The sequence below is a fragment of the Rhea americana genome, unplaced genomic scaffold, assembly GCF_003343005.1.
Source record: "Rhea americana isolate MKP2758 unplaced genomic scaffold, rheAme1 scaffold_30, whole genome shotgun sequence".
NCBI lineage: Eukaryota > Metazoa > Chordata > Aves > Rheiformes > Rheidae > Rhea > Rhea americana.
The window spans coordinates 1,704,508-1,718,620 of NW_028186424.1; the positions used below are offsets into that span (position 1 = coordinate 1,704,508).

Consider the following 14,113-nt stretch of genomic DNA (forward strand, 5'->3'; position numbering starts at 1 on the left):
CTCTGGAAAGTCAGTCTAATGTTGGCTACCTAAATTAACAGCTATTTTTAAAAAATCAACAAAACTCRGTAATCAATACAAGGAAAAAGTACTAATATGAATTTAGAACAAATATATAACTGACAACTGACAAAATTACCCAATCTGTTTACATGCTTGTAGTTTCTGCAAGAGCCAAAGTCAAGAAAGATAGCAGGAGTACAAGAACCACAAGCCAGCTAACTTCTTAGTAGGCCTTTTAGTTTATGTGTTAACATTATCTTTAAATTGAATTGCATTAAAAATTAATTTTTACTTCATGCTCCATGTAGCAGAAGTTAATTCAATGTTTGTTTAATTCTTTGAGGTCTCTGGATGAAAAACATAGCATAGCCATTAGTATAATGTTTCTCCACAAAATAATCTCTCTGCTGGAGCTAGAGCTTGTAAATAATTAACATGCTGCTCACAAGCAGAGTTTGGTCATTTCCCCACGCAGAAATCTTGGAGCATTCCACAGAGTCAAGGATAATTATGCAAAGGAAGCATTAATCTAAATTGTGAACATCACTTGAAAGGATTTATGCCAATTGAATAGCAGAATTTGATCCTTTTACTGATGTCTGGTACATGTTTTGGTACACTGAAAAAATCTGTCATATCCCTCTAAATGAAAGACTGTGTCAGGTTAGACTTCATTGTTTATAGGCTCAGATCCCCAAAGGCAATGGAAATGCTCAGTCCTCATTGATTTCAATCTGATTTCAGTTGAATTAGACTATGATATCAGTATCAAGAGGATCTTGACATCAAGAAGTTAATATAGGCTATGATTTACAATTGTCATGGTTTCAGAAATACCCAGGGCTTAGCTGACAGTACTGTATATGAAGAGTCAACAATTGCTCTGACAGAAATGGGGGGATTTTTTAAAAAAAATGTACCTAGTTTAAAATGATGAAGCACTCTGAATGCTCTGAATTTCACTAAAACGGTTTGGGACTAAATGTTTATCTGAGTAAGCAAGCCATGTACTGAATTCTCTCAAATATTAAATGGGGGAAAGAGGGAGAAAAAAAAAGAAACACATTAGTTTCTCAGTTCCATGTGTTATTACCAATATATTGTTTGAATGTTTTTTTCTCGATGTTCATCTGAAGCTACTGTTACTCTCCTCTGTACCACTATCAATGACGAAGAGCATGCAGAACATGTAAGCCAGTGCCAGCAGCAGCTCACGCCTCCTATGACTCTGCACTAATTTCTCCTAATTTCTTGCCAGGAGCTCAATTAAAGCTGCATCATTTTGCATCAAAATACTGTCATCTTTAAATTTATTTGAAAAATGATCACATAAATGTTAAATATTTCCTTCCGCTCGCCCACTCTTTACTCCTTTCGCAGACCAACAGGGCTTTGTTTCCTCCAGCCCAGGTCCCTTGAACAGTCACACAGCTAACTAACGTCTGTGCGTGGCTTGAAATAATGCAATTCCTTGTACGTCAGTCTCAGGTCCCCCAAATTCTCTGGTTGCACTAGGTGGCCATTGAGAAAGCCACACAGTTACTCTCCTTGAGTTCTCCTATGGCCAGGCCCAACCTGGCATCCCATGGGTTTCAAGGAACAGGAGACTGCGGTAGACAATACTTAGRAAAAAAAAAGGACAAAACAAACAAATTAAAAAAAACACTTTGAAACCACATAATTACTTTGTCTGAAATCATTTGCATTTGTCAAATTTCCAAGCACTGTGTAACTTAGGGATCTTTTCCAGGCTTTTGTAAAAACAAGAATATGGTGCAGGGTATGGGTTCAGGGAAGCTGAATGGAAGCTGGTAGTTTGACAGAGGAAAAGAGCTGGGTAGGGCACTATCCAGGCTTTTTTTACGTAAGTAAAAGATGAGACCAGCTGGTGGGGGGGACAGTCAAGTTGTAGCAGTACAGACAGTTCATCAGAACTGATGGAGAAGAATCCCTGGATAGGGAATTACCTATGCTTTTACACTTAAATGAGTTCTGGGGGGACAGTACATTTCACTGGGGGGCTGTCATCTCCACTAGAAGGACAGGGCAGCATCTAAGAGCCTGTAACATCTTAAAGCATCACCTTGCATGCTATGGGAGYGCAAGTCAAGCCCCTGCATGGTCAAAAGGGCCAAGTTTCAAATCACTGGCACATCAGTAAGCCTGAAAATACATATCCAGATCTAACTTCTTAAGTCACTTTGATATTGTGAAGAGAAGAGGCATTATTGGCCTAATCCCACTTTTTTTTCTCTCTCTCTTCAAGAATCATCGCACTCCCACTGACTTGACAGAAGCTGAGGGAAACAGGCCTGACAAAATATCAGGTCAAAATAATTATCATCACATATGCTATGCAGAGCACCTAGGCRGGAGAACTTCCTTTTGCCCTTTTCACTATGGTTTCATATTCAGCATCAAAAACTTTCAACCAAGGGCAGAGCTTTGCAGTATTCACAGCCCCCAAAGTGCTGTGGGAATACATCTGGCACTGACACTCAGATGAGCGACAGCCTAATTTTTTATCCACAGAATTATCTTGTTACAGGCAACAAAGCACTTTTTTTCCAGTAGAGTAAAAGAAAAAATCTAGTGTTTGTAAAATTTTAAAGAATGGCAAGACAGACAAGTTCACAATCAAACCACGTTAAGGTTGACAGAACCAACTTAGCAAGGCACTGTTATTACTACAAAAATAATTCTTTACCTATCTCAAAAGTCAACATTTAGTATCCAAATAGTAAYACCTGCATATTAGCTTCACTATACACATAAACAGTTGCAAATAATGATTTTAATAAATAATTAGACTAAGAGCACTTATGACAGATGAAGATAAGGATAAAATACAATACAGTTCACCTTTTTCAGTTGATAGTAATTTTCTTGCACAAACTGCTTTAATTCTGAAATGTTTCAGGCTTGACCACAGCCCAAAGCCATATATTATGCATGTGAAATATGGTATGTTCCATGATTTCTACGTTTTGTTTCTTTTCAAACAGTAAGGGTATTCTTCACACATTTTTTCCATATGTATTAAGTACAAAACTTGTTCATTTATTAAGTTCAAATGCAGCTGAACAAATTTACCTAATTATGGAATAGTCCCAAAGATCTTGTTGAGGTCTATCTATCAAGCTGAAGTGGGGAAAGAAAACTAGTAAAAGGCTTAAAGTTACAGTAATGTACAGCAGGAATTTTCACAGTGAGCTAAGACCAGTGTGGCCTACAATCTTGCCTTAATCATCACCAATTGCTGCAGATCATTCTCATTGAACCCTACAGTAAACCATTCATGAAGCTATTTTCCCAGCCCAGTCAGCTACTGGATGGCTTATACCTTTACGAGTAAGAGYTTGCAAAAAATACATGTATTGTAATTCCAAGCATAATTCTTTGCCCTATAAATGMCACGCTTTCAAATCTGACTAGATCTTTATCCAGGCGCAATGAGTCCTTCAGTTCATGCATGAGTTTACTTCATATCACGTTTAACTGTGGCRTTTGCTTATTCTTCATTTTTTCAGAATGGGCACTTGATCTTCAATCATAAGAAAGCCAAGTTTGGATTTACATCTTCTACACTAACAGAATTTAAGAGGGCAGAAGAGATCCCTGGCGATACAGAACACTGCAAAAAGTCCAAACAGATTAATGGACTTGGAAGGCAAAGGGAAATTCTTGGAACAAGCCTGTGAAAAGAATGARCACTTTGATTCTCAGGACTCATTCAGGCAAGATAAATCCCCCTTTTCTGTATACATCTCAGAGCAGATAGTTCAGCTGAAAAATTTGGATGTTTCTCATAAAGATAGACATATTAAAACTCTATAAATGCATGAAACCTGACTATATTAATGTAAAAAAAAAATAGTCTGCGCAAGATCAATGGTTAGGAAAACGTAATTTATGACATACATTCAAGAATTCTGAAAACATACTAGGTAAATGATATTAATTTTTTATATAGCTTTGAAACACAGAAGCAGTTGTTGGTAACCTTCACTTCACAAATCCTACAAGGTTAAATACATGGAGTATATCAGCCCCATTTAGTAGCCCTTCACTTCATAATATTCTACCTTTTCAAAGACACCATTGCTTCACCTTCAGAGCAAAAGGCCAACTCCTACATACTCAAACATTGCAGTCCTTTCTGTGTTGCACACGTCTTCAGTATTTCCCCTCCATTTCCACTTGTTCTTCAACAGCCTCATCAACATGACCTTTAGACTCTAAATGACACAGCCATAGCAACATTGCTTTGAGGGGAAATAAACTATTTTCTTCTGCCTGAGCACAAATAATCACAGTGCTCTTGTTAACCAAGCCACAGCTACTTAAAAAACACCTACTGCAAGAAAGCAGCTCATGTGGGTAATGCGGGGTTAGGCAGAAAATACAAGCTTGCTGAAGAGATTACTCTAGCAATGAAATTGATAATTTCAGTGGGGAGTTCTCTAATAAAGATGTAAGCAGAAGAATAGCACTGCTTGCCAAAATCAATGTCATTTTGTAGGTTTATGTGGCCTCTTAGAAACCGTGTTAATTCAGAAGTCAAGAACAGGAAGTCACATTGGAAGGCTGACTGGTCAAAAAATAAAGGGAAAATTAAAACCGCAGTAAGGGAGGCATAGTTTATTTCTCAGGTTCCCCATATGGATATCTGCATCAGTACGATTCAAAAACCTTCTCCCCTCTTCCAATAAATCCACCCTTTTAAAGCCAAATAGCTTTCTCATGGTGGTTATACCCAGCAGCAATTGAACACATTCCTCATCACAGTTCCCTGTAGCTGCATAATTCTTCAAATGAAAAAAAAATTCTTAGGAATATACTGGAAGTTTGTAGATTTTACTTACTAAATATTGGTGCTTTAAGACAAAAAAAAAAAGCCCTACTACCTTGACTCCCATTTTCCTTCCTCATAAAACCACAGAAGGTGAAATTTTTCTGTGATTGATAGCTGGTAGTTGATAGTTGCTGAGACTTAAGCACATAAAAGCATGCCAGTTTAAACATGAGGATTTAATTTAGACCATCCTTAAGTTTAAGCAGGGGAGTCACTATAATACCACATCATAGAATTTACCTTGGTCTTCTCTTCCTCAGTTATAGTGAGTGATGTTGCCATTGATATGAGATGTGTTTTGTTCTAAGAAAGATATAAAAATATTGCAAGTATTACAAAATAAGCAGAATCCAATTTACAACACTGGTATACTGCCCAGAGAAGAAAAGCTACACACTTCATTAAGAGTAAAGCTGAAAAAAAAAACTGATAGAAAAATGCAATATATTCAATGGTTAACACCAATGGCTATGGAAGCAGCTACTCTGTGGGTTACATGGCCTGTCTAAACACACAGCCATGCAAAGGCTTACTCTAACGCTCACAGAAGCATATTTTGCCTTTGCTTATAAAATCTAGGTTGACTGAATGTGCACGGAACGGGACCCAAAGTTAGCATACATCTCCTTCAGGGATCAAGGGATTAAAGCTATAACTGGGGGTTTTATCCACATACCGTTACAAAAACCATAGGGAAAGCATCAAACCGTAATTCAAGAATCAGCAAAGTTTGGTTTGGAAAAAAATACTGGTCCTGTCTCTTAATGCTGGCCGTTGCTCAAAGCAGGGCTATCTCCAGGGCTAAATCAGTTGCCGCAAGGCCTTGTGCTACTGAGGTCTGAAAATTCACCAGTATTGGAGATTCCATTGCTTTTCTGAAAAAAWTCTTAACAACTTTCATTGTAAAGTATTTTTTCTTATGAGCAATCAGAATTTCCATTGCTGCCTGTTGGCTATTGGTTAAAAGAAAATATTTTTCAGTAAAATATGGCAAAACTTTCAATTCCACACACGCAACAGGCAGCTCCATCTTACAAATCAGTTCACGAAGAACTTTCAGTTTACAATACCCTACGCACATAAAATAAATGCATTAACCATTGTCATTTTCAGGATGCACAGAAAAAATAAGCTACATAACCTATAGATAAGCTATAGGTTAACACAAACAATGTATCTTTTATCCTCCACCTATTTAAGGAAGCTTAGGACTTTCACTAYTTATAAAGAAAAACTCCTGTATTTATAAATTCACGGTAATCAGAGAGGAGCATCTAAAAGCCTCATTTCACTACATGTAGACCTCATCACTTATGCAGACTTTTTAAGGGTTGTTTGTTTTGTTGGGTTTTTTGGTTTTTGTTTTTTTTACAAAAATTGAGAAGAGTGAAATAAAATTGCAAAGGAAATACCAGTGATGAACTCCTGAAAGTTAGCTTAGCAGGCAGTGTTAAGACCCTGCCATTCCGCATTTCTTTTCCATCAAGAAGTGCAGTGTAGTTGATTGCAAAGTATTCTCCAACTGTTAGAGGAAAAAGAAAAAAAACAGTGAGTAGATCAAGCAGGTGAGCATAGGTTTACCAGTGCAATATTGTTCGCTAAGAAATTATACCTGTGTTTTCTTAAATAAAACAGTRAATACACTGACTTTAAAATAACCTAGTGGAGTGGCACATCTTTATCAACACAAGACTGGGTGTGATTCTCTGAAGGGCTGAGCCCCCAGCTGAGCTCAGTTGCAGTTACAGATGTTTGTAAAATCTGAAAAGCAAGTCCAATATGAATAAAACATTTGAGAAGCTTTTTAGGTTTCTCTTTACGCTGTGCTTCCTCACCAGTTAAAGTGCCCTCTTAGGAACCAAGCTGCAATAAGCTCACAACACTGACTTCAAAGGTACTAAGACTACTAGCATAGCCCAGACAGCAGGGATATGGATAAATTTACTCCAGCCCAGGTGTAGTTTATTGGATAATTTTTCAAAGATCTCTGGGGAAAACTATCAATTTCCCTTTCCTATTTGGAAATCTTTCACGAGTAAAACACCTATTATAATACCCCTAGATATTTAAACCATAAACAGATATAACTGAAGACTTCTGCACCTCCTGGAGAAATACTCTGACCCTAAAAAGTTAGCAGTTAATTTCTCCTCCTGCACAGATATGCATAGGAAGAGGGAGATAAAGAAATCAARAAAAGGAAGACTTCCTTTATGAAGGTACAAAGATCTATCTGCTACCTAAGGAACAGATTCAGTCCAAGACTGGCAAGGGTTTGCATTTTTCCCTCTGTTACTCATTCTGATTTGTAATTTGCCCTAATCTGGACAGAATGCATACTGAGATGAGCTGCCTTATTTCTGACAAATCATTTTGCATGGGCTTTTCCAATTCCAGCATACCTCAATATCTCAGCAAACCAACCTGCTTTAGTTTTAAAACATTTACTCAGTAAAGTGTTAGCTTACATTCTACGTTTTTAGCTTGGCTAAGGAGTAAGATTTCTCAGATATTTGAAATCGCTTCTGCAGCAGTTTAAATAAAATGAATAAATAATACTATAAAAGATTTTGGCTCATTCTGATGGTGGTGACTATTACAGAATGCAAGGGCTCACTTCTGTGCCTGGAAGATCAGAGGTACTTCAGAGGAGGGAGCCAAAATGTGAGTTAATAGAATTTTTAAACAGCAACAACTAAAAACCTTTCCTAGAGTTTTTCACATGCATTAACTGATAATTGGAGAGTTTAAGGTTTAGCTTACACCGCTAGGAAAAAACCCCAAACAATTAAATATCTTGATTTGAACAGATGCTCTTCCACATGTGTAATCAGGACCATTTCGGCTGTCATCATCTACTTCTCGGCAAAATGCGTTACCTTGCAAGAATCTTTTCCTGTAAATCTGGATACCATCTGTTGTCTTATTACCACTGTTTTTTTGAATACGTAGACCAGTAATATTGTCCAGCAAGATGAGATCTGTAATGTTTGCTGACAGCAGAGTGTTGGTGTTATTAATCAGAAGTCTAACATGTGCAGTTTGGGGATCATGCTGAACATCCACCTGAAAACAGAAATACTAATATAATAGAGCACTAATAACGGAGCAAAATGTCTCCATTAAGGTATGTATTTAATGGCAAAATTGGTCTTGGCTAGTAATAGAAGTTTATTGTATGCATAAGCTTGTGTTCTGGAGTCATTCTGAGTGACCTGTAGACAACCTCATAYTCAGTTTGATTCCAAACTCTGGAGGAGATTTTAATCTTCTGTATGACAAGTTGTTGCTTGGAGACAAAGTGACAGAAAGCCAGTAGTTGGAAATCCAGCATAACAGCTCATGCAGTGCCATAAGTAAGCGAAAACATCGCTGTGATACCTCATACACAGAACTAGATCATAACATTATAAAAAGATTCTGGAAAATTCTAAATGTGAGATTTCTGTAGATATTTGCGCATAGAATAGCCAGAATGGTATATCAGGTCTATAATAATGGCATCAAATTAGCACTTATTTAAGTGATGCATGGCTGAAAGTGTGGCTCAGTCCCCATCTTTCTTCCTCCCACCCTCTTCAAGAAATGTGTACTCTGTATCTGGATCCCAGCAGATACAAATAATAAAGCTGTCCCTAGAGAAATGAGTTCTAAAAATATGAATTGTCTCAAGAACAGATTTCAGAAACTGCACCAACAAAGTTCATGGCAGCCACAGAGCCCAACCTGTGCAGTTAGGATTTTATTATGCACTATTGATCTCAGTTTGATTGTTACATTCTGTAACAATTCAGTAGAGAAGTAGATTAAGTTTTAGTATATTTTATGGATCAAAAAGGAATAATGGTTTAGTGAAATTACTAGTGCTTAGTTTGCATCTTCCTATTTAAGTGACAATAATTAAAGTACACTTGAATTTATCTGATTATATAACTAACTAGTGCAGTTATGCTACACTAAATTTTCCTCATTGCAGCAAGCTCAAGCTCTATTTTATTAAAAATATTTTATGGTGGGGGAGAGATAATTAGCTACTGTACCAGATTCTGCAAATAACTGCCAGCAAGTATAATAATAATCCTAAACAACAGGCATAAACATAGTTGTAAAAAATATCTGATTTCATATATTCATATGTCATTAATTGAATCTCAACATTTATGAGACTTAAAATCACCAAATATTAATAAAATAATGCATTTTGGGCAGATTTTCTCTGCCTCCTGGTTTTGAACTTGTCTGATGCACTCAAAATGAACCTCAACCTTTTGTCTGCAATCACAGAGGTTATAAAATTGCTTAAAAAACACAAACAAAATAGAAAAAAAAAACAGGAAAAAAACCCAAAGCCACGAAGCAGACACCCTGGCCCAGTCACTGAAACAAGAAAATATACCTTGAAAGACTCAAGGTTAAAACCACACGTGTTGTTAATATGGTATTATATTACATAATAAATGTGTATGAGCCTGTGCACACAGATATGCACCTCTGAAAGATGGATCTGAGGAAAGAGGGGAAAATAGAAATCCTTTTCCCTTTTTTTTTTGCCCATCTCTCTCCCTTGCTCTTCAGAGAGATGAAGACCAAAAGGAGGATATCATGCTCATGTGCTTCTGATCAGACACAAATGCATTTTACATTTAGGGAGAGGGAATATATAGAGTAATTTAGATTAATTCCTACAATAAAATAGGCAAAGTAGCAGATGTATATCCACAGCAGGTGACAGAACATGGGAGCATTAGTCCTATCCTTCCTCTCGTCTTTCTGCCCGTTATCAGAGTTCAGCACACGCTCCTACATGCTGTCCACTCTCCTCCAAACAGTTTTTCATTTTCTCATCTTCATTTAATAAAACTCTTAATGCAAGTGCTGGCCACAATAACCGTTCAGAGATATCACAGCTGTATCACCTAGTGATATTACCTAGTGCAATTTTCCTCAAGTGGCAAAAAGGTCTGCATTTCTGAATAACATTAAATGCAAGTATCTATCTTCCTTATTTTGGATTGGCAATGATTTTTAAGCAAAAAGGCAACAACACTGAGAGAATGTGTTTTTCTTGCTGGTAGCCCTGGAGAAAGCAGTAGACTGACATCAAGCGGCTGGGAAAGCTTTGGGGTTTGACCTCTTCTGGAAAGAGCCTCTACCATACGCAGCTGCTGTTGGGATCGGTGGCCACTGGATATCCTAAGTTGCTCCTCCAATTTGCCTGCAGGTGTTTTTTCATGCTTTTGGAGTAGATGATTATGCTGCCAACCAACTACAGGAGCAAAACCCCACAGAAGCACGTGATAATGCTAAGTGCTTGCTTCATTTTCTCTCTGCCGCTGCATGTGTTTCACCCCCAAAACAGGTGTCATGTCATGTAAATTGGAGAGTAGAATGAAAGWACCCCAGTAAGAGCAAGAGCAAGAAAAGATGAGAAAGGAATTACCATGAAAGTGAAAGGAACGGACAATCTTTGAAAATAAATTTGAACAATTTGAAAAATGAAGAGAGAGGGAAAAAAAAAAGATGCTCATATCATAGCTGATCTGCAACACAAGAATGTTTAGGAGACTGAGAAATGAAACAGCTGGACACAGTAAAAGCCAAACAGTAAAATTAAAAGATTTATTTCAGCCCTGCTAAAAATTATTGTCATTATGAAGGACTATCACAGAAATGTTCATAACACACTATGGAATGAAGCTCTTAAAGGAATACATTTCTAAAAAGAAGGAAAGGACTGGGCTTTCTAGGCACAAGCAAAATTTAAATATTCCAGGTTCAAACAGAGCATTTGTATGACTTGGTGTATGAAAAAGCCCATCTTCAAAAAGAAAAGATACGTCATTTCCCTGCTCTGAGGTACTCCTTGTAAGGAGTATTCAGGAGTACTCTTCTACTCCTGGGTAAGGGGATGAAAATGTGCAAAATACTTTTTTTTTTTTTTTTTTTTTTTTTTCATTTAAAACTGCTAAACACTACCATATGGCCAGTCAGTCTCTTAGCGGGAAAGCATCTGTTCAGGAGAACTGGGATTGAAATAAATGGCAAGGTAAGCAAATGAAAATGAAACGGGAACTGCATTTGAAGATGGAAGACAACTCACACACAATTGCGTATGTTTTAGTAATTTAAACTGCTAGCACTGCAAGATTATTTTCTGATAATCCTAGCATCTACAACAGATTAACTTTGATCTTGTACAGCAGGATTTCATATTTTTTAATGAGCCTGTTGATGGTGTCCTATGAGGAGCAGAAAAAAACAACATGTAACTGTCTCAAACTCTCTAAGAAGCTATGATATTAAAATTTGGAATCTACACACTGTAAAGCAGAATATTGTGTGTTACTGCTTCTTATGCCTGAAATGCTTACTATTCGGTCTCATTAATTACAATATGCAGCCATTTCAATAACAACATTATAGGTAATTAGTGCCATGAAATGTGATGCACACTCATCCCTTTCTCTGTGCAAACGGTCTGGTGTAGGTCATAATGTCACCTCTTCTGTACTGGATACCAAATTCTCTGTTCATATGCAGCATTTCAATGGCTGAATCCAGATTTCACTTAAAGCTGGATGTACTTTCTCCCTCCCCAAGAGAAAGGTAAGGTAAAATAATCATAAAAATTCAGACTCGACCCATCTAGTATAAAAAGCAGGAAAAAATGAAAGAAGAAATTAACATCTAGCTAAATCTTCTAAGCAATTCTAACTAAAGTAAAATTACAATGCAAAGTTTAAAAAGTTCCTTGCAATAGGGAAGCCTTTGTCCCTCGTAAGAATTTTACACAGTTCAAATCAAAATTGTTCTCATAAAGTAGTGTGCTGTGGCCAAGCCCCAGCGAATACTCCAGGACTATCTCACACTGGCTCTTTTATGGCTGGCCTCTTCTGCAGATACTGTGGGCATCGCAGGGCTCAACGCCCCATCCTTTGAACAGAGTCCAAAATTGACACAGGTAGGACAACCCATGCTTAAGACAGAAAAATATCTTACAGGATGCACCTCATCCTCTGAAGAAGTTTTTCTCTATCACTACCCAGCCTCACATCTCATATCTATGATTCACTAGGTTTTGCACATTTTTATTTATATAAATCCACACCAAGGTATTTACCCTGATCAAAATGCAAAATCCTCTACAGTGAAAAGATTTCACTGACTTCACTCAGTTCTGAATCAGCACTGCAAAACTGTTCCTATTACAGAAGGGTTTAACATCTTAATATCAAAATGAACATTTTCCAAAGCATTCAATGTGGGTACAATTCTGTTCCAACTTTTTAAAAGAAATTTGAGTGCCAACTTCCCACCAAATTAACAAGTGGAATTTAAGCAAACTTACCACTGCACATTTCTGAAGGGTTACTCCAAATCCTGAAGACACTGGCATTTTGGACACATCTTCAGGCTGTGGAAGAAGGGGAAAAGCCTACATAATGTATGAAACTATCATAACTCACAAACCGCAGCACAAGTTAAATTGTGTGACAATGAAATAAGACAAAGAAATTGTCACACAATAAATGTGAATGTGTGACAAAGAAATTTACAGTACTAACCACCTACAAATTTAAGAGCTTTGTTATTCCAATTAGTATTTTTCATTAGTCTAAATTTGTATAAACTATTTATTCCCATATGATTCTTATTGGATGCATTCATTTTTTGGCTATCAAAACAAAATACACTAATACAAAAGTTCATGCACAAAAAGTTCATYAAACAACACAGATGCATTTTATTACCATGTGTCTATAAGAATTCTATGATATTTACACAGGTGTATCTGCCAATATAATTATCTGGAAATCTTACAATTAGAAGTTACTATTGCTGAACCCACCTCAAGTGAATGTAATCACCTGAGACAGAATTAAAAACTGTGTACTAATTGAGCAGTAAATTCCCAGCATCCCATCCACTTCTGATATTACTGCTATGAACTACTGCTATATTAAAAGTGGCAAAACATGTTCTACTGACCGACTGGTAGTTAACAGAAGACTCTCGTTTGAACAAAATCTTCTTCGTCCATGAAGGTATCAGGGCAAACAGCGAATGGCTCCACTGATCACCCGAGGCTGCTGAAGCCAGGAGCAGGTCACGAGCATCCCAGGCTGGAGGTAACCACCCTGCCGAAAGCCAAAGCCACACTGCGCGTTACAGCGATGTCTAGGAGGGGGCTGGCGATAGCTGGTGCTCCACAGACGGTGAAAAGCRCGCTCCCCTCCATAGCACTAATGTCCCAATAGGCAACCGAGGCAGGAGGCTAGGTAGGAAGCAGGGACGTGACGGTGGGGTGACTTGCCCCTGAAAACCCAGCAGGACTTGGCACAGAACTGTGCTTCCTACCTAGGAAATTCACCATTTAAATATAAAGCATATTTTGCACGAATTTACAACACAAAGAAAATTTTCATAAAAGCATAAATAACTGAAGCACTATGTAACATGAGTGGCCGGTTTGCTAAGGGWGCTCTGCTTCAAAGATGCAGTCTGCCAATTAACCATTAAACATTTCAATATGTATTCAGAATAAAAATACTTTGCAGTAGAGTTTCAGTTGCACTGGAGTGCCATCAAATCAAACACTCCATAATTTAGTAATKAGGAATATCAATGCTATCCTATAATTTGCCTCTCATATTTCTTTTAGGAAAGATTAGGCCATGATATGAAACAAAATTACAAGAACTTTGAAATAATAATTCACTACACTTAACTTCCATATACTAAAGTAAAAGCACCTAAGACATTAATAAAAARATATTAAAATAAAAATCAATAATTCGATATACTGAATTAAAATAAAGAATAAAGTGCTGAATAAAGTGAAAAGAACATCATTAAAATTTCAAAACTACAGTTGGTTTTCTGTCTTTAAAGAAGATACATTTATCAGTCTTTGCATAATAGCTCTCATTTAACACGTATTTTTAAAACCCATATTTTAATCATTAGCAATATATATTCACATTAAAAAAAACTCATTGAAAAGCAAGATTTTTGGCAAATGACACTGTTCTATAAAGTTTTGAATTTTTAAAACTTATTAAAATTAATGTGATACAGAAAGCTGAACGTAGTGACAATCTCATTAATGTGAGAAGCTTCATTTTTTGAAAAGCACTATTTTGCTGGAAAAAAAATATGCAAAAATACTGTCAGGTGTAAATAGAAGATGCATATAATACATTTTTATGCATTTAGAATCACAGAATCAGTAAGGTTGGAAGGGACCTCTGGAGA

General features: G+C 36.9%; 1 protein-coding gene across 3 annotated transcripts in view; it reads right to left on the reverse strand.

Annotated features, from left to right (window-relative positions):
• EVC2 (EvC ciliary complex subunit 2) overlaps positions 1 to 14,113 on the reverse strand; it is an 83,117-nt gene that overhangs the window by 60,239 nt on the left and 8,765 nt on the right. For all 3 annotated transcript variants that reach the window (XM_085309581.1, XM_085309582.1, XM_085309579.1), the window contains exons 2-6: positions 12,848 to 12,996; positions 12,207 to 12,272; positions 7,738 to 7,924; positions 6,271 to 6,380; positions 5,099 to 5,161 (exon numbers count right to left, since the gene is read on the reverse strand). In XM_085309581.1, the coding sequence (XP_085165707.1) occupies positions 5,099 to 5,161; positions 6,271 to 6,380; positions 7,738 to 7,924; positions 12,207 to 12,272; positions 12,848 to 12,996 (575 nt within the window). The remainder of the gene's footprint in view (positions 1 to 5,098; positions 5,162 to 6,270; positions 6,381 to 7,737; positions 7,925 to 12,206; positions 12,273 to 12,847; positions 12,997 to 14,113) is intronic.